This window comes from Sesamum indicum, linkage group LG12 (genome assembly GCF_026168435.1).
Source record: "Sesamum indicum cultivar Baizhima isolate 11 linkage group LG12, ASM2616843v1, whole genome shotgun sequence".
NCBI classification, from domain to species: domain Eukaryota; kingdom Viridiplantae; phylum Streptophyta; class Magnoliopsida; order Lamiales; family Pedaliaceae; genus Sesamum; species Sesamum indicum.
In genome coordinates this window covers 11,642,862-11,663,584 of record NC_142668.1, presented here as the reverse complement: position 1 = coordinate 11,663,584, position 20,723 = coordinate 11,642,862, and the positions used below count along the sequence as shown (strand labels likewise).

The following is a 20,723-nucleotide window of genomic DNA, read 5'->3' as shown; positions in this document are numbered from 1 at the left end:
GATAACGTTTGATTTTAACCATTAGATCACATGGATCGATGAACCAATTCGCACATTTTCATTCAAACTTTAATTCTTAGTGTACTGTTGTTGTAGGTTTGTTATAGAAATTAAGATTATTGTACAAATTTAAGTACGATTCTCCCTCTCAGTCTTTAATGCACCAAAAGAAAAAAAAAATAAAAGAAAGAAAGTGAGTGCATATTGCAAACCGTTGCAAGTAGCATTAATATTTAGGTAGAGCGTATTTATATTATTATCAAATTTGAGAAATCAATAGCTTTTCTTTTAATTTAGAATAGAATTGACCTCAAACGAATTAATATAGAGTAGAACTCAACCTAAACGGGGACACAACATTTCGGACTCCTCAAACTGATATTCATATATCACTTGGCTTAATTCTTCCCTAATATCGTCCAAAATGCTCAATAGTTTTGGGATATCATTATTTTGCATTTTTTTTTTATGATAAATAAACAATGTAAATTATTTAATTCATTTTCTGCCAAGTCACGCCAAAGATAATTTCTGTTTATATAAATTTAAAATTAAAATTTTTTATTGGGTTTATTCAGTTATTCTTTTTTATGTTTATTCAATTTTATTTAATTAAACGAGTATAATAGAAATTTAAATTATGTACATGTACACATCTAATGTGCTTCGATTGCTAGCATAAATTATAACTCATATAACGCATCTAATGTGCTTCCATGTGCTGTGTTGATCGCCCACCGACCCCATCCACATAAGTAGGCATTATAACGCTCTGTTTCTCCATCCCTTCTCGAAATTGATTGAATTTTTGCACTATTAGGCCATGAATCTATTTCGACCCAACAAACATCAAATTAACTGGGCTGTTATATAGTCTGAAATTTTTGTTGGTAGCCCTAACTTTGTTTTAGTGAAGTGAATGTCCAAACTAGATGTATTGTTGATCATAAGTTTGGTCCAAATTTGCTAATACTGATTAGTACATACCATTGCTAATGGTGCTTTACATAACATGTCTTGGTTTATCTTTGGGTTCTACATTGGACTATGATTTTTATACTAATTTTGAATTTCTAAAAGGGACAATCTCGATCTCAAATCTTAGTTAAGTTGTCGTGTTTCGTGTTTCCAACTTAATTTGCTAATATAGATTTTACTTTTAAGTAATTATAATTTACAGTATTTTTGTGTATAATTGTCAATCTATCAAACATATTATTACAAAAAGATATTCACCAATAAGTATCTATAATGACAAAAAACCTGTAAACGTATTCTCAGCGAGTATAAAAAAATATTAGCTACTAAATTAAAGTATGACAATACATATACTTCTTGCAAAAAAAAATTTATATAGATCAAACGTAAAAATATTAAACAACTAAAATTAAGATTCTCGATCACAGAATTTAAAGTATTTGATATTTTTAGCCTGGATGCATATAAATATTTCACTTCCCTTATCTCAAAAAGTCAAAACGTTGAGATTCATAAGCAAAATTAGAGAGATTGAAACATCATTAATTAAGGTGGAAAAGGGCATAAGAGACTTTTCAACTGTCTCTATTTTGGACATTGGCTGACAACTCATCCATTTTATCCCAAGATTTAGGAGACAAAGATTGGGAGTCAGATCTGATACTAGAAACATTTTTCCACGTTCTCAGTAACAATAGCCGCAAACGAGCTTTGTTCTCTGTCGGGAAAATTCACATTAAACCAAACACCACCTTGTCGGAAGTTATAATTAACGCAGCAACATGGGGACATTTCTTGCATAATGTACCTACATATATTATTAGAATCTTGTAATGTAGCTTAAATCATAAATAACCTTATAAAAATCAATTATACCTTCAAATTGTATTAATATAATTAAATAGGACCAAGATTTATATCTTTTTACTCTTTATTTATCTGATAATTTATTATAGCGATTACTAATTTTAAAATTATGAGATAATTATCATCGAATACGTGAGTTTCGTATGTCTTCTAACACATGTAACTATGTATAGATATGAACGTGCATCATTTGACATGTATAAATTTATTAAACTAAGATCTAGCTTTTCGACTCTGTTTTTACCTATTTTCGCTCCATCTAGCGCAAGTATTAGAAAATTTTAGTTTCAAAGTTATCTCAATAAGCCTAACATGTATTTAACTCAAATCAACTCAGTATCCTAATTAGAGGTCCAACGGCGGACCCCATCTTAGATCCAAAACGATCTTAATATTTCAATTTTGACTTCGATCCAAAATAAAATTTATAGAAATTAAATAATTTATCACCATAAAATTTGAAAATTGTAGAATTAAATTCAAGTACAGCACCATGAAATCATACCCAGGCTTAGTTGTATTGGATATAGGTTTGGATGAGACATGTACAAATATGAGAATGTTTTGAAATGCATATGAAAATCAATTGTCCAAATATTATGTGTCTTAAAAGGACATTCTTGCAATAACTCAATAAGATATTTAAGTGTTGATCGTCAAAGAATATATTAATCGCTCATCTCGTTATGTTATGATATAAAAGTATGATCTGTCCTCAGGCTTATACATACATGTATATTTAAGTTTTCTTCACCTGGTATATTTTTTCTTGATCGCTCCGAAATGTTGTTTATGAAACCAGTCATTAATAAATATTTGATCTGCAAATTCGACATGTTAATGAGATCAATCATTAATAGATGCTCATTACACGAGAGACAAAGCGAAAGAGATAATGTTCGATTATATTTGTATATATGTGAATACTCGACCACTATACTAACGATTTTCTGAATACATAATATGTTCATATTTAATCATTAATTAGATTTTTTAGATAAATAAATAATATTTTAATATATCAACTCAGTGGCAATATTCATATTTATGTGATATTTATACAAAAAAATATTATAAATTGCATAAAAATGATGATGAAAACCTTGTGAAAAAAAAACAAAATTAAAGACGTGTAAAAATAAAAGTATAGAAAAACGCAATTTTGGAAGCAGATAAATAAATAAAATACTAAAAAAGCCAATATATCAAAGGAATAAAATATTATAAAAAAGCCAATAATATCAAAGTAAGCAAATGAGTTCACACGTGTGGGGAGTGGTAGGTGACCACTTTGCAGGACAGGGGCGTGAAATGGTGCGCGGATGAGACAGACAGTCCCACGGCGCTCTTGTCAGCACGCGCTTGCACTCGCCAGTGACGTGGCCAGCTAACACCGCCTTCGGATTAGTAGTCAAGGAGCGCGTGTAATTAAGAGTAGTGTGCCGCCCGCCCGAATAATATCATTCGAGGGACAGTGTAGAGAGAGAAACAGATGTGGTTTCTAGAGAGAGAAATCGAGTAGTTCGGATCCAGGAAGAGAACGCGCGCTCCTCCTTCTCTCGTACTCTCAAACCCTAAACATTTTTCCTTATTTTTTTCTCCTTCTTTTTTTTGAAAAAAAAAATAGAGTTTCTGTATTATTGTTATTATTATTTTTATTTCAGATCTTTAGATTTTCTTCTTCGTTTTGGGGGGATTTTCTTTCGTTTTAAATCTGTATGGATCTGTTTATATGTGTGAAGTTTCACTCTTCCTAAGTTAATTGAGCTAGGGTTTTCATTTTATTTTGTCAGTCGTGATTATCGGTACCCTGACTTGGGATGGATGTTGTCTAATTCTAGGGTTTTTGAAGTTTGGAATGTCTAGGGTTCTGTGGGGTTGATTTGGAGAAATTAGGGTTTTAATCCCGATTGGTGATTACATGTATGGCTTCTGGGGCTATAGGGGATTCTAGCAATGAGTTGAATTGGAGAGGGAGGTGTCGATGGACTGAAAATAGCAAAGTTTATACGCGAAAACTCCACAAGAAAGTCCAAAATACTAGCAATAATACCGATACTGCCACTACCACAACCTCAGCCGCCGAGGACCCGGCCGCCGCCGCCGCCGCCGCCCCCCCCACCTCCGAAAATCCCACCACCACCCCCGCGCCTACCAAGGTTTCCTCCTCCACCGTTGCCTCCGCCGCCACCACCGAGGTTTCCACCGCCCCCACCTCCAAGGACCCCAATGACTCCGCCTCTGCATCCCCTCCGCCCACCACTCCTGCGAGTCATTCTGTGACAACTGCTTCCCCCAGGAATGCAGGGGATAATGCTGCGCAAGAGTCTCAGGAAGCCATAGTGACCAAGGATGCGGTCTCTTTTCAGCAAAGGGTGCCAGAGCAATCACCAACACTAGAACGGAGTCCTTCACATAGTTCAGCAAACAAAAATGTTGATTACTCCCTCCAGCAGCCACAGCTGGGAGACCATCAAGAGCATATGCCCTCACTTTCAGAGGATAATTATTCTGCTGAGCATGGAGTGCAAGAAGGCAGTGGCAGTCAAAATGTTGAGCTGCACAATCATGAAGATTTGCTGCCGCCTCGGAGCAGTGAGACCCTGAATTTGAAGAGACCATCCCCCCTTCCAGGTCCAAATGAGACACTGCAGGCAGGTGGTGATGGTCCACAGTGTTTGAGGGAGTCGTCACCTTTGATCAGTGAGAATGTTCTGCCAAATGTCAGAGAAGTTGCAGCACCGCACTTTCCTGTTGGGGAAGTGTTGCAAAATGATGAAGAAATGATGCCATCGCCACCTCAAGTACCCAGTGGCAATGGGCCAGCAATTGTCAATGGAGTTAACGAGCCCCTGGTCTTTTCTAAGGTTGATGATAAGGTCAAATTTAAGTTAGCTAAAGCAACACTGAAGGATGAGGTTAAGGAGCTTAGGAACAAACTGGAGTGCGAGCTTGATCAGGTTAGGAGGTTAGCTAAACAGCTCGAAGCCAAGGAGCTTCAGCTTGCTTCTTTTAATACTCAGATTAGCAATAGTAATCTTAGTAATACTAGTAATTATATTGGTGTTGAGTCTGTTGACGGTGGTGATATTGGTGGGCATAGCTATCCTCAGCCTGAGCATTCCCGAAATGACCTTGTAGACAGGAGAGTTTTGTTGAGACTTAGCTCGGAGGGTGGTGTGACGGGGCACCCCGAAGTTAGATCTATGGGATTGGCGAGAGTAAACTCTGATGTGGGTACAACACGAAATCTAGAACCGAGGCCATATAGTAGGCAGCTCAGTGTTGCAGTAATGGAAAACAATCGCAGGGCTGGAGAATTTGTTGAGAAGGAGAAACGAACTCCAAAGGCGAATCAGTATTACCGAAATTCAGAGTTCCTGCTGGGGAAGGACAGACTGCCTTCTGAAAGCATCAAGCGGTTGAAGACAAATAATGGGAGGAAACATAGTGGAGAAACAGAACATGCCTTTCGGTTGGGTTTTGGGTTTGAGAAGAGCCGGAATCAGGTGTTTAAGAGCTGTAGCAGCTTACTGCAGAGGTTGATGAAGCACAAGCATGGTTGGGTGTTTAATGAGCCAGTGGACGCCAAGGCCCTGGGGTTGGTTGATTACCATGATATCATTAAGCACCCCATGGATTTGGGCACAATTAAGACTAGACTATCACAAAATTGGTACAAGTCACCGAGGGAGTTTGCAGAGGATGTAAGACTTGTTTTTCGAAATGCCATGACTTATAATCCTAAAGGGCAGGATGTCCACATTATGGCTGAACAATTATCACAGATTTTTGAAGAGAGGTGGGCTATTATAGAGACCGAGTATAATCCTTATTGGAAGTACCAAATGTATCAGGATGCAGGTTTGCCCACTCCCACTTCCAGAAAGGGTCTCCCTCAGTCTCATTTTGCCCCTGCTTCTGTCCCAGCCTTAGCTCCTGCTCCTGTTCGTGGATCGGCCCCTGCTGCAGTGCAAGACCGTGCTCATGCGCCCACTTCTACTGCTCCTATTCATCTGCATGCTCCTGCTGCTCTCCAGATGAGGACATCGGATAGGCCAGAAACATTGACAACACCTATGGCTGTTGATCCCAAAATTCAACGAACTCATGTTGGCAGGACACCCCTTCCAAAGAAACCAAAAGCGAAGGATCCCAATAAAAGGGACATGACTTATGAGGAGAAGCAAAGACTTAGCACAAATCTTCAGAGCTTGCCTTCTGAAAAACTTGATGCTATTGTTCAGATCATTAAGAAGAGGAATACCGCGCTTTCTCAACATGATGATGAGATCGAGGTGGACATTGACAATGTTGATGCAGAAACGCTCTGGGAACTTGATCGTTTTGTGACTAATTACAAAAAGAGCTTAAGCAAGAACAAAAGAAAAGCTGAACTCGCGCTTCAAGCTAGATTGGTAGCTAATCAGACAGCTGCTCCAACGGTAATAGCTGGACTTTCCTTTTGTGGTTGCATAATATTTGGAATTTTGCGGCAATCTTTCTGTGAGATCTTATCAAAATGCATTTAAATATCTCTTCACATCATTGCAGAACAAAATGACAGCAGTAGCTGATGTCCGCAGTGAAGGTGGAACAGGTGTTTATCTACTATTGTGGTGTTTTACATTCTTCACTGTGCTCTCAGAACAGCATTCTGACATTGATTTTCATCCTTTCCTGAAGTTCTCGAGGAAAGCACGGCACCTCCTGCTGTTGAAGGTGAAAACAAGGGGTATACTAGAAGTAGGTCCAGCAGTTCAAGCAGTTCCAGCAGTGATTCGGGATCTTCATCAAGTGGTAAATGATGATTCTATTTCTTCTATTTTAGCTTTTCTGTTGATTAGTTTTTGTATCTACACTCTCAAAAATATCATATTTCTGGGCTACATGCAATCATTATGTTGTTTTTGGCAATGATCTTTGCTGTTCTTCGATCTGAATTACTTCAGTTATGTTTTAACCTTTATTTCTATTTAATTTACAGATTCCGATAGCGATAGTTCCTCTGGAGATGGATCAGATGCGGGGCATTCACCTGGGACATGAATTATATTAAGGTATAGGAGAGATATGTATACTCTGTTCTGAGCCAACACTGCTTCAAGAAATCTTCTGTCTAAATTTCCACTTCACGTGCTTTCCAATCCATTTTTTGGTTGTGCCTTGTATTCCACTTTATTTTAGATATAATGACCAATTTTAGTTCCATTTATGATACGGAGAACAACTTACCAGCAGGTTCTCATATTTTGCTTAGCGACCAACAGCAGAAACTATTGACATGCATTCATGTAAAAAGTTGGATCCATTTCCTCTGGAATCTGATGCATCTAATATTACCGTATATGCAGAGTTAAGTTTGCTTCCATTTTGAGGGAATATATTTTTTTTTGAGTTCCTTTAAAGGGAATGTTTGCTTTTGAAAGACTTTAAAGCACCAGTGTTGTGCACTTGATATGTTAGAGAGGGCGGAAAATTGGCTTGTCATGTTAGTGCTAACTCAATAGGTAGAAGTTTAACTACACGTGGAAATAATTAAAAATAAAATAATCAGATGTACCTATGAGAACTCCGCTTATGATTTAATGCCTGATCGAAGTTGCCTTTCTGTCAGTATATTACGCTTTCAGATTACTTGATTTAGTTCTGAGGCGATGTACATTAACTCTTCTCTCCTTCCTGGGCCATGGAAACCCTTGTTCTAGTTTGTTTGTTAAGGATCTGCACGATTCTTCTTTTGTTTTTGACCTTTTTAATTGCACTATCCGAATGTAATATGTTGTTAGCACTTCTGTCCCACATTATTACTTGTATTTCCTTTGGGAATGTCTTCAAGGCTACATTTCCTAAAATGAAATTATCACCGAACATATTGTATTGATCACTAATTATGTTATAAATATGTGATGAATATTCCAGGCTTTCACTTTTTCAACTGTTATCTAAGTTCCGGTGCCAAGTCTAAATGGACAAATAATATTTGGGCGGCAGGATTGAATGCGGAAGTAGCGGTTATGCTTGTTGATAGAAATTGTTTACCCCTGTACCATGCACGGTTAATGGAAATAATGCTTACAAATGCCACTTTGATCCTGTCTCCTTTGCCATGGGCGGGAGCTCAGGGGCATGTAGAGGAGAGAGAGAGAACATGGGTGCGGGGGCAGTGGAATTATCTAATTAAATATTAAATTTATCATTGCAAAGTGTCATGGTTTCTGCTGTGTTCAATTAAATGCGATCAGCTTTGTTAAGATGTCTAAAGACTGAAACTTCAACTAGTTGTCTTTATTTGGATAATCATAGTTGAGAATATACTCCTCACTGCTTTATTGCCTAGGGAATAACAATGGGCACCTTGGGACATTTTACACAATCTTTTTTGAAGTCTTTGTAATCCGCATAGCTCATATTAGAAGATATGTTGAACAGTTAGAATTGGATTGCGTGGTATTTGTGCTTGTCTAGAAATGAATGGTTGGACATTAATATCCATTAGCGCTAAATGGTTGTCTATTATCTTGTAGTACTTATTACAGGATTGTGCTGATATTGTACATGGAATTATTTAACATTTTCTTGGAAGTAGGAATCATGTTTTCTGGATGTTCTGTCCATGACATGTTTCTTTATATTGCAGGACAAAAGGCCATGACGCACCGAGGTGTTCTTGATGAATATTTTGATACTGATTCTGCCTGCAAATGCCTGTACATGGACCTTTCAGAGATGTTGCATGGTCAGATGCGAAATGCAAGGCCTCTTCAATCTTTTAGGTGTACAACTCAGGACTCTCATTCTTACCATCATTTGAACGTGTAGTATTTAAGGAGGTTTCTGTTATTAGAAAAAATGTATTTTTGATTGGTTATGATGGTGATGGGGGAATGTAGTTGCTGTAAATTTTCATGATTGCTACCGATTTCTAGTTATAAAAGCTTTCGTTAGGATATTTTTAAACTTTATTTGACTAGTGAATGTAGGTATTCAGTTCATTGGGGCCGAGATTGAATGGGCAAGCATACTTGACTAACTAGCTGGCTGTCAGTTGTATGCTGTCATCTAGTATTATTTTGCTTGTGTTTACCAGATATAACTGTAGTGTGCAGAGTTGCTGATCTTGGAGTGTCATAATATTTTCTTCTTTTGGTTAGAATCACGGTTATTGTAGATTTCATGCAAAGGCAGTTGAAAAAGGTAGCCTTGGAAGCGGCATCAATTTGTTGCTTGGTAAAGCAGTTTGTGTTGCTTCATACTCTATTTCCTAAATTTAGTTGCAATGGCTCCTTTTCTAGTCATCTATGATTGTGTCACATGCCTGGATGATTTTTGAAATTCCAACTTACATTTGTAGTGTAGCTTATGTTAGTGCAAGTGGTATGGGAAATTGCAATGAACCTCATGTTGGATAAGATTCTGTAGGATTTATATGATAATGAAAGATATTATGATTTGTGGAGTAGAAAATAATGATGCAACATTTCTGAGCACTGAAAATCGAAGAAGCAGCTTGTTTTTCTCAATGAACTGCGACAGGAGTTGGAGACTCAATCCAACCAGAGCCTAGGATTTTGTTAGGCTGCTTGGCAATTGAAGAGTGGTGATTGAGCAGTTGGTGTCAGGTTTGATATTTCTGGAGGTGAAATTCTTGGTCTGCTTATGTGTTGTTTATGGCAGCTAATTCCTCGGTGAAGGAGGTTTTAGGTTTACACTTGATGCACTTTCATGTTGAAGTAGCTACGTGAATGATTCTTGTCTCCAGATGACCGAAAATGTACTTGCTTTTGTTGTCTATGGTCATTACAAGTTAACCCAATTTTTGGGTCACCGCTTTTGAGATTCAGACTTGAGTGTTAAAGGACTACCACTCATACTATGCAGTAAGCAAAAAGGTTTAGTAAATACTTCAATTGGTGCTCGAACATACATCCTCACAAGTAGAGGCTAATTAGTATGGCGTATGACTTCCGACACATTTAATGATTCCGACAACAGAAAACCGGCAACACATTTAATGATTCCGACAACAGAAAACCGGTGTCCAGTGTCGCATAACTTCGTGATCTCAATAAGTTCCATGAAATAACATCCAACACCCAGAAACGAATTTGTTTATATTAAAAATCATGCCTCGGATTGTGAAACATCCCAGAGCACATAGTTCGCAGGAATTACCTGACTGCTTTAGCCACGCATTATTGGCATAAATTATGTTAAGCCTAATTCATCACATTGCAAGATATCATCTCCTCTGTAGAATGAAATAAAGAAGAGTACAACATGACGAAAGATGCAAAATTGTGACAAGGTCTCAGTTTTGAAATGGAGTTCAGCTGGCTGCCACTTCAATTGCCACGGACGAATGCGATTCCCTTCTCAATTGAACTTTTCAACTCGGGCTTCAGAGCTTCCAGTCCTTGTTTCTCATAATCAGATAGTGGGCCCAACCCCAGTACTTCTTCCACACCATTCTTCCCAAGTCTCACCTGTTAATGCAACCATGATATTAACAGCAATATAAGATGTCAACAATACCATTTACTTGAATGGCATTCGAAGATCGATTATTGACTATTTCATGCAGCAGCAAATCAGCATCCCCTTAGCTACCGACGAAATGAAGGCAGGGGTCAAAAGTAAAGGTCTCCTCCTTGGTTGGCAGGGTTTCACCAAATTTATCATTTTGCCTCGTTAAACCATGAAGTTTTGTTAGGCATTCATTATTAATTCTAACATGGTGTGTACATACATGCGCATGAAACCGGTTTCACACACCTTTCAGTGATGCTTTATAATTTTCACCAAGATATAGCAGAGGGCATAATCGACAAGGGCAGTATTCAGTTTCAGTAATAAAACAGATAACAAAAACACTATATGTGTCAGGTGACAAGAAGGATTGCACAAGCCATGAGAAACTAATTGCAACTGTTCTCATTACTGAGAAATGTTCAACTCATCCGGGAGAACATCCAAAAGTTTTTCAACTCACCTTAGATGCAAAGAAAGGTAGCTCAGTCACAGTGGATTGAACAAACGAACACTCCACAACATCTGGGACCCCATTAAGCCCCTTCAAGCAAGCATCAGCGAATATGGCCCCAGCATAGCTGCACGGTTAAAGGGTAAATTCAAAGGTAATTAAAATTGTCAATATCAGTAAATACAATTGACAAACAACCAGAACACTCCAGAAGATCATACAGCACACTTGGGGCAGCATTTTCAAATCACAAATATTTCAAGGAGATAGATCCAAGCATTACATCAGAACATTAGTGCAGATTAAGTACTGTAGAACATTTAGTACAAATCATCACCAAGTGGAAAACCATTTTTAGGAGGGATATTTTAAACAAGTACAGTTGACAAGTATTCCTCACAAATAGTAGACAATACAGAGTGCAGGGGAAACTGATTCAAATCACCACATTTTTTTCTATTTACAAGTATAAAAGCACATTACTTACGCCATTGAAAGTGTAGCTGAACCCTTTCCAGCCTTGGCTTCAACAACTTCAGTCCCACCATCTTGTGTTCTTTTTGTAAGAGCTTGAATCTCTTCATCTGAGAGGTTTGCTTTAGGTGTGGCCTATAGTCAAACAAATTGTAAGTATCATAGACTCATCTGTATCAGGAATGGGGTAATAAATGCCCATTTCTGATGGAACATAATATAATGAGAGATGAGAGTAAACATCAAAGCAAGTGCCTACCTGCGAAAACAAGGGAAGAATGGTGATTCCAGCATGCCCACCAATGACAGGTACATTGACATCTGCAAGAAACAAAAAGAAAAGAATTTTAGTTAATGCCCAAATTCTGGAGGGGCAAACCATAACCTTAAGCTAGCAAGTACTACTCTACAAGCAAACAGTAAACACATACCTGCTACGTTCACTTTGGCCTTTCCAGCATAGAATGTTTTGGCCCTGACAACATCAAGGGTAGTCACACCAAAGAGTTTCCTCTCATCATACACTCCCTTATTCTTGAAGACCTCAGCAGCAATTGGTACAGTGGAATTTACAGGGTTGCTAATCATATTGACAAGAGCCTGAATAATTGTGGAGAGCCCAAATCAATCATTCTCATTATACACTTGGTGACAAGTAACTTCACATCCAAAAATTCAAAATTCAAACAACAATGCAAGGAAAGGCAGGCATTACATTGGGGCAGTACTTGGCAATGGCCTCACAAAGAGATTTGACAATCCCGGCATTAATCTTGAAGAGGTCATCGCGTGTCATCCCAGGCTTTCTAGGTACACCAGCAGGGATGATGACTACATCTGATCCCTCCAGAGCCTGTCCTAGCTGCTCTTCTGCTGCATAGCCCTTCACCTATATATACAAGCAAATCCAAATTTCAGATACAGCACCCAAAAACTATACCAGATATTGTAACAAAGAAATCGGAAAGAAAACCATATCAAAGAAGAAAGCGAGTAGGATGAAGCACACCCAAAGGCATATAGTCCACGGGATTTAAGACATAGTTCAGCATAATACTACAAGTAAAAGATCTTATAACTACTCAATCAAAACTCGAAAAGAAAGCTGGATATACAAAAGAATTCTTGAGGAACAAAGGCGCCGTAGCATGGCTTAAAATTCCCTTATGTCTCCATCAAAATATGGAAAAGTTTTCATTTCCGATTTTTATGGAAACGAAAAATAGATGGTAGTTTTAAAATTATTCATTTTCTAAACATTCCATTTTTCTTGAGTTCCATACAAATTTTTAATTTCCTAGGAAACTTTTTATTTTCCTAATTTACTGGTTAAACATTTATCTCATACTTCACACACAAAAATAAAAATCTATAGTTATACTACATGAAAATAATTGACATAAATATTATGAAAGCCATTATGCTTTCAGAAAAAGCCACAATATCTTAACAAAAGTTGAGCTAAAACCCAGGAAAGGTACACAAAAACAAGGAGAGGGAACTAAAACCGCAATACCGCAAAAAGAATTACTATTGCAGATCCAGACCCTAGAAACAAGCTAGAGAAACCAACAAGCATAAATAAAAGGTGAAAAAAACCTAAACAACTACCTACAGAAAACACACAGAATTCAAACAACAAAATAGTAAAAAAAATCCAGAATTTGAGATCAAAAGATACAGAGGAAAAGCATAGGACCTCAGATCTAGTGTTAATGTGGCTAACGTCAGCGGCCACGCCAGGGGTGCCGGCGATATCGTAAAGTGCGAGACTCGAGACGAGAGGATTCAACTTCATAAGAAGTGAGAGCGGTTGACCGATTCCTCCGGCGGCCCCCAAAACGGCGACCTTCCGCTCCGGCGCAGGCGCCGATGAGAAGCTGCGCCGCGACGACGAAGCGGCAGCGGAGCCGGTGCTCCTCCTGAGAACAGATCTCAACATGGCGGCCTTCATTTGTAAAAGTGTTTGAGCGTATAAACTGTAGAGAGAAGGAAAATTCGCAGCCGAATCGACTGTGTGTGTGTGTGAATAAAATGAATAGTGAATGGGGGCGTAGGGGAAAGTGTATGTATTTATTTATTTATTATATATTATATTAATTGACGAGTATTTAATATTGGAAAATTAAATTGAGGGTTGTGAATTTCGATGGCCCCCCACCCCCACCCCCACCCCCACCCCCCGCCTCTCTCTCTAATCTCCCCCTTGTAATGGTCGCCCATTTTTCCGCTTATCTTTTCACATTCTTTTTATAATTGTTACATATTCTTTTTATAATAATCAATTCAATTAATATATTAATATCACTACCAACTTTACATTAAAAGAAACAAATACTCATATATTTAGTTAAATTCAAATTTATGATTTCAAATTAATAATTAAAAGCAATAAAGTGAGACAAATATTCACATATTTAATAGGACTCGAATCAATACATTAATATAACTAAAGAACAGTTTATCTGAAATAAATACTCATACGTCTAATGGAACTTGAACCAGTACATCAATAAGACTAAAATAATAACAAATTACGTCGATTTAATCAATGCTCATATAGCTAAAAACATTAATAACTTACAATATGAAAGTGACGCAAACGTTCATATAAAATAAGATAAATACCTACATGTCTAATGGGATTCCAACTCATAATTTTAAATTTATTTATAAAAATTCAATTTTAATCTTAACCATTAAGCTAAAATATCATTGGTTAAATGATTTTTTTTTAATTTTTACATTTTATGCAAGGTATGTTTTTTTTTATTTTAGTTAAATAGTTCAAATCAGTCGGTTTAGCAATACCACATTTTTATTTATGTATTTTCTTCAATTACTTATATTTAGTAACGAATGAATAAGTTTGTTTTATGAAACATTTTTATTCAAATAAGGTTTAATTTAGTCAAATTAATCACATAATCATGACAATGTAGTACGACAAAGGGATAATTACTTTGTCGTTCCACGAGACTTGATATAATTATATGTAAACCTTTTTATGATTTAAAAAATTATATTTAATATCACTGATGTTGTTTCTGTCTAACAAATAGATACGTTTATTAGTTAAAATTATTGAAGTTGTTGATATTAATAGGGAAAAAAAATTGAAAATAAATTCATATTTACATGACTTATATATTACAAATCAAACAAATCTTTTACTGACTAAATCACCCTTATACGTCGTCGCACACTAATGCATGCAAAAAAATATATCTTCACATTTATAATTTGGTCAGAAAATATTAATTGATCAACAATAAATCGAATAAATATAAATTCCATTTATTTTTGTTTGCTAATATAAGCATATTATGTTAGTTTTAACTAATGGGAATTTATTTGTTAGAAAAAAAACAAACATCATGAATATTATATGTAATTTTTAAATTATAAAAGAAATAGGTATAATTATACTGAACTTCAAGAAAAATCGTATAATTATCGTATAGCAAATATCTTACACTTGCTATAATATACTTGCTATTTCAAACACAATTTGATGTGAGATTTCCCAATTTTACATCTCCTCTTGTATTTCATGCTTTATGTAGGCCAAGTCATTTAAGTAGTGGGAAGGCATATTCTTGTTTTGGCCCAGTCCTCTGTGGTAGCAACATACAAACCGAGAACCTTCCATCTTTTACTCAGTGATGAAGATATAAAGGAAGGCAAGGTCAGTCAGAATATGCAATACCAAGAAGAGGTGATTGAATGAAATTCCCTTTTCATTCTTCCTTTTATCTTGTGCTCTCCCTCTTTTGCTTTTCCACCTTTATTTGTATTTGGGATAACAGGAAAGGATATTTGCTGCAGGTTAACTGAACTGAAATTGGGCACCAGCAGCCAATGTTGCTGGTCACAAAATGTTACAAAGGGAGCTGACATTATAAACAATTCTTCCACATCGATCCTGTCGTTGTGCAGAAACCTCAGGGTTTATTTGCTTAAGAACTCAGAGGATAAATATGCATAAAACGAAAAGTCAGGCTTATATTTGATCATACAAATAATGATCGACCTTTTTGTGATGGTGCCGTGTGCTTGGATGAAAGGATCTCTGATGCGCTCTATCCTCTGTACCAGAATGGGTGCCGCCGATACATTGGCGTGATGTTTCTGTGAGCATCCAGTCAAACAATCTTTACATCTATGTCTCCACACAGTAGTGTTTGGTGCGTTATACACGTAAGTGAAAGAGATGGCAAGAAAAGGGAAAACTCAAGACCATGTCTTTAGGCACTGTTTGGGGTGCTATCTAATGGAGATGGTGGCTTCCCCTTGAGTTCTCCTCACCCAGTCCAGAATACCATTACAATCTTCCCGGGAGATGAAATGCCTTCACATGCAACAAGTAATTTAGTGCTTGGACAACTATAAGACACCTAACCGCTCAACTCAGCCCAGCCTTATCCTATGCTTATCTGGATTGGTTGGTTTTTCAGTCATTTAACTATACGAAGTAAAACATTCTCAGAGGAATACCTGTTTTTAGTGCGATAAGCTTTAAGCAGTCGGACTTCTTTCAGATTTGATATATCCTTCTCCATGCACAGGGATCTAGGTACCTTAAGCTTCCCTGTATCGTCATCATACACATCACATATGAATCTGAGCACGTTTTCCTGCAGTCATGGTAATTGGAACTCAACAGGTTGGAAAATATAGTACTTAAACAACAGAAATTGGTAGCCTTCTATACAGTACTTCTAAGTCCTAAATAGCCAGCAAAAAGTCATGCACAAAAAATTAAGTGCAATTTTCCAAGATAGAAAATGTTCAAGACAAATGACCAAATTGTACTTTAGAAGTAGAAAGAACGGCATACCAGCGGTTTTGAGGCATCTATCCATTGGTAGATGGGCTCATTCCGGAACCATGTCAATTGTCTTTTCGCAAAGTTTCTGCAAAGTCATATGCAACAAGATATATCATTCAGGTCATTGCAGGATAATAAGTAATTCTCACATAAGAAATAGAGCTACAGCAAATACAATGAGAAGTTTAGTTATAAATCTTTGGGTTTATTAAACTTAAACCCCCTTTAAAAATATGAAATTACACTTTCACTCAAAGAAGTTTTGAAATTACACTTACACTGCTTTTGAAAATTCTTGTTTACACTTGATCCCCTATAGTTAGTATTTAGACGAAAAATGTTGACTTTGGCAAAAAGTTTACAGAAATTTCAAATTTTACCCCTCATTTAACGTTTTCACGTAATAATTTTGTATTTATTAAGGGAAAAATGTAATGATGTTAACCTTACTGCATATATATATATATTACATTTATTCCTTTATAATTAACAAAACTATACATGAGAATGTCAAATGAGAGGCAAAATTAACATTTGTGTAACTTTTTTTTGCTTATGTCAGCATTTTTCTCCAAACCCTAATAAAAGAGGGTCAGGTGTGAATCAAGAATTTTTGGAGGGGGTGTAAGTGTAATTTCAGAACTTCTTTGGGGAAAAATGTAATTTAGCATTTTCAAAGAGGGTATAAGTGTAATTAACCTTAAATCTTAAGATGATTCTCATGCTTTACCAATCAAATCATTCATCTGATCTGTGTCTGGAAACATGTCCGAAAGAATTTCTAGCGTGAGTTGGCAGGCAGTGAGGTAAAGGCAAAAACAGAAAATTCCTAGCAAAAGTTATGTAGGATATAAAGCTTCTATGTTGTTTCTTTCTACGCCATTCCAATCCCTTTCCTTATCTTTATATTTTAGGTATAAGATAACACATAGCTTATAAATGCAGCATGAAGGTGCACCCACCATGTACTCTTAAACATGATCATGTAGGAGGGCCTATTTCTCCATCAAAGGCCAAATGCAGAATCACAGATATTATAGTTTGTCAGTTCTGCAATTTGAGCACCATAAAAAGACTGTATTCTAAATGTAAAACTGTAAGAGCACAACTAGCAATGGGGTGCATGGCCAGTACATACGAGTCAACTCTCTTGATTTGGAAACCATGAGACACATTAGTGGTAAAACAACACGTCAAAGGACATTCAAGAATAACTGTATAGCTTCCATGGATATCTCCCAAGGATTGACGCATGAATAATTTGAACATGACAGGAAGGTTTTAAATGTCTATAAATAATTAAATTAGTTCATGGGATATAAAGACAGGTCAAGGGAGTCAAACGCTTTGATGGACTTACTTAATATATTTGACCTGGTTAAGAGAAAAATCTTTAGTTAAATGAACCATGATGAAGGCAACATTATTTACCTGGATGCTTTTTGAAACTCGGATAGGAAATTAAAAAATTCTTTAGCAGAACTCCAGCCCCCTTGTTCTCTGGCCATTAGTAGGTAATCCATTGCCTGAGAAAATTAAAAAAAGGAGAACTTACTCGAGCTTTGCATACTGCGTGTGTTTGTCATGTGAACTCAAAAGAGATCCTGGAATACAACTCTGATACTTAATATATTATCACAGAGAAAATAAAACTGTACTTGTCTATAACCAATAGCTCGAGTTGCAGAATTAGAATTTGGCAGAAGCCCCAAATCAAGAAGCCACTTTGCCTCTGACAAAAGTCCATCATCTGCCACAACAAAAGGATAATGAAAAGAAATATATTCTTGTCAATATGTGTTTCCTAAAAATGTATGTCTCAAGAACAGATTAAGGAAGATATGGACAGATGATATTATAAGCCATAACACTCTTCACCTAAAAGCATATCTTCACACCGGAAATCAATTGATCTATAAAGATCCAGCCTTTGGGTTGAGAGGAAAAAACAAATAAAATCATAGTCCAAATTTTTTGATGTACTCTCATTGAATTCAGAAGATGAAGACTTCATGCCAGAAGCATCTATTTCACTGGATTCAAGCTTCTCTTTGAAAGAATTATAGGGCACTTGAAAGGCTGATGGAGATGCACCACTTGACTGCAAGATCAAAAAGACAGTGAGCTTCTGACCTCTATCTGGAGTTGCGAATATTGTTGGAACAGAAATAAAATGTCATGTGCTAATATATCACTCTTTCTTTTATCAAATATTGAAGGCTAAATGAAGTGAGGCAAGCTTCAGGATGCCCCCATAAAAGCCAAGTTATTCTCATAAAGGGAATTGTTGGAAATCAACTTTCTAAACCAGCTTGGATTAAAGCGTACAAGTATTGTACATGTTGGAAGCAAAAGAGTGAGAATGAAATTAAATGAAGCAAGATACCCAACCTTGAGAATTTCAAGTCTCCGACGTAATCTATACCAATCATTTGCAGCTAAAGATTGGACACCTGGATCACCTGCTTTCACCACAAATTGCACAGCAGCGTCCCAATCACCATCCCTCTGTAAATCTGCGAGTTCTGAATGCACTTCAGAAGTGATCTCAGGAGAAGCTTTTGGAACATCTGGTTTCCCATAAATGAACCTTTATCATCAGCAATGGGATCTCTTTAATAATTTTATTATTGCATGAATGCATACTCCACATTTTAGGTAAACATGAAAACAGTGATGTGCAAGACGTACCACCGTAAGTACAGCCCTGTACCACCTGTGACTACTGGGACACGACCTCTACTAAGAATTTCTCCTGTTATTTGTCTTGCGTCCTCGTAAAATTGTCCAACAGAATATTCTGGTTGTCCAAAATTTTCTTTTGTAAGATATAAATAAACATTAGAGTAACAAAAACATAGTGATCAAGACACATCAAATAATCACATGACAAAATAATGAAAGCTCCAATATGATATACCAGCCATTACCTTCAGATGGGTGCAATATGTCAACCAAATGGTGTGGTACTTCCTGTAAAAATAAAAACAAGAATAATTTTGTTGTAACTATCATAATACAATCGAAGCTAAAAGTTAATAGCGACAATGCATGTGGAGAACTAGAACATGTCACCTTTCTTTGTGATGTTCATTTCTTCCCAACTTTTGCCTATGATAAACATTTTTCTTTAATGAAGGAATTGCATCTAAGAAGACTAGAAGCGGAAGGGAGCCTTTCCACATACCAATAGTAGTCAGTGAAATTTGATAGGATAAGTTTACAATTAACTTATGTCATCTTGGGAACAATGTGATTATAGGTAGTAAGCTGTGTTTATTTAGAACAAGTTAGTAATCACCCAAGAAGATGTTGACTGCCAGAGGACAGGTTTAGACACTCATAGCAAATACCATGCTCAGTAATTGGAAAAAAGGGTCGAAAAACACCTGTCTTTCGCTAAATGAAGGTTTTGCCGACCCAATATCAAGACCTCTATACACCTGCAGCCCATAACCCAACATTAACAACATCAACAAATTATCTAATGCACAAAAGAAATTACAAACTCTTTCAACGAAATCAGAGTTCAAGATGAATGAAGCAAGTGTGAACAGCAACCTGGACTGAATCAGCGCTAACAATTTCTCCATTGAGTCGTTTGGCGAGTTCCAAAGCAAGCCTGCTTTTGCCGGCTCCTGTAGGTCCAGATATCACCACTACTTTCTGCCGCTCGCCTTTCTTTCTAGGCGCCGCCGCGGAGCAAGAGGTCGAGAAGAGTCTACTCCTACGGCGGAGGCGGGAGGGCTGAAATGAAGGGCGGACGAGCGGCGCCTCAGCCGCGTAAGGCAGGCGGAGGCAGCTCATGCGGAGGCCCCCAACTCTCAAGCCACTTATCATTTTCGGTGGACAGAGGAACGATTGTTGGAGGGACTGTAAATAGCTCAGTTGCTTCACTCTCTAAAATATCTCTTTTTTTTTTTAATTAATAATTTCAAATTTTCTCTCATTACATTATTTTTCTCTCTTTTTTATAATTTTTTTTCACAAAAATAAAATATCACTGTTAAACGACTTGATCATCCATATTTCAATAAAATCTATTATTTAAGGATTCCTCAAAAATCAACTGTCATTGTATAGTAATATTTTGAGCAAAATTTCTTATGAAAAAAATATTTTCCATTAATTATTTCAGACCATGTAACTCGAAGGTAAGTCATACTCGATTCATCTCAAGCAACTAATATATTATAAAATATTTTTTATTTTAAATTAAATTTGATTATATCCGCGACTATTATATAAGTTCGCCTTTTTATTTTTGTTGGAGTTGATTAGATTGATATTAATTAATTTGTGATTGAAATTAGAATTAATACACTAATGATTGTTTAGTGAGTTGTTTGAAAACATTACACATTGCATTAACTATTAATTGTATGTTTGGTATGTTTATTATCATACATTAGACTAAAGATAAAATCTCATAACAACTGTAGAATAATGTTAGAATTGTCAAAATCATATTATTCATAATCTCATTTTTTGTTGATTTAATTTGGTCTTGGACTAAATTAGCTCAACTCAACTCGATGTGCATTTTGAATTTAGAATATCAAGAATAATAAACTCAAGTAAACGAAATCT

The 20,723-nt window shown here is 36.5% G+C and overlaps 3 protein-coding genes across 5 annotated transcripts; 1 reads left to right on the top strand and 2 right to left on the bottom strand.

The window, feature by feature from the left end:
• The first annotated feature begins 3,286 nt into the window (after positions 1-3,286).
• On the top strand, positions 3,287-8,797 carry LOC105165432 (uncharacterized). 2 transcript variants are annotated; one of them, XM_020694742.2, is made up of 6 exons: positions 3,287-3,406; positions 3,687-6,290; positions 6,400-6,445; positions 6,532-6,645; positions 6,833-6,905; positions 8,486-8,797. In XM_020694742.2, exons 2-5 carry the CDS (start codon positions 3,771-3,773, stop codon positions 6,892-6,894), a joined length of 2,742 nt encoding a protein of 913 aa, XP_020550401.2. In that variant the 5' UTR covers positions 3,287-3,406; positions 3,687-3,770; the 3' UTR covers positions 6,895-6,905; positions 8,486-8,797. The 2 variants fall into 2 exon arrangements, with proteins under 2 accessions (XP_020550401.2, XP_011082744.3); XM_011084442.3 differs by having other exon boundaries at positions 3,298-6,290.
• Positions 8,798-9,944: 1,147 nt separating this feature from the next.
• LOC105165433 (malate dehydrogenase, mitochondrial) lies at positions 9,945-13,369 on the bottom strand. The gene is made up of 7 exons (XM_011084444.3): positions 13,002-13,369; positions 12,018-12,191; positions 11,734-11,902; positions 11,562-11,623; positions 11,316-11,437; positions 10,838-10,955; positions 9,945-10,331 (listed from the first exon to the last, which is right to left on the bottom strand). The coding sequence occupies exons 1-7, from the start codon at positions 13,254-13,256 to the stop codon at positions 10,191-10,193; spliced, it is 1,041 nt and encodes a 346-aa protein (XP_011082746.1). The 5' UTR covers positions 13,257-13,369; the 3' UTR covers positions 9,945-10,190.
• A 1,736-nt stretch (positions 13,370-15,105) lies between these two features.
• Positions 15,106-20,021, bottom strand: IPT9 (isopentenyltransferase 9). Of its 2 annotated transcripts, none has more exons than XM_020694300.2 (11): positions 19,695-20,021; positions 19,523-19,576; positions 19,064-19,106; positions 18,825-18,933; positions 18,525-18,723; positions 18,012-18,234; positions 17,792-17,883; positions 17,565-17,659; positions 16,143-16,218; positions 15,800-15,939; positions 15,106-15,433 (listed from the first exon to the last, which is right to left on the bottom strand). In XM_020694300.2, the coding sequence occupies exons 1-11, from the start codon at positions 19,971-19,973 to the stop codon at positions 15,385-15,387; spliced, it is 1,359 nt and encodes a 452-aa protein (XP_020549959.1). In that variant the 5' UTR covers positions 19,974-20,021; the 3' UTR covers positions 15,106-15,384. The 2 variants fall into 2 exon arrangements, with proteins under 2 accessions (XP_020549959.1, XP_011082747.1); XM_011084445.3 differs by having other exon boundaries at positions 15,106-15,653; positions 19,695-20,019.
• Positions 20,022-20,723: the final 702 nt, after the last annotated feature.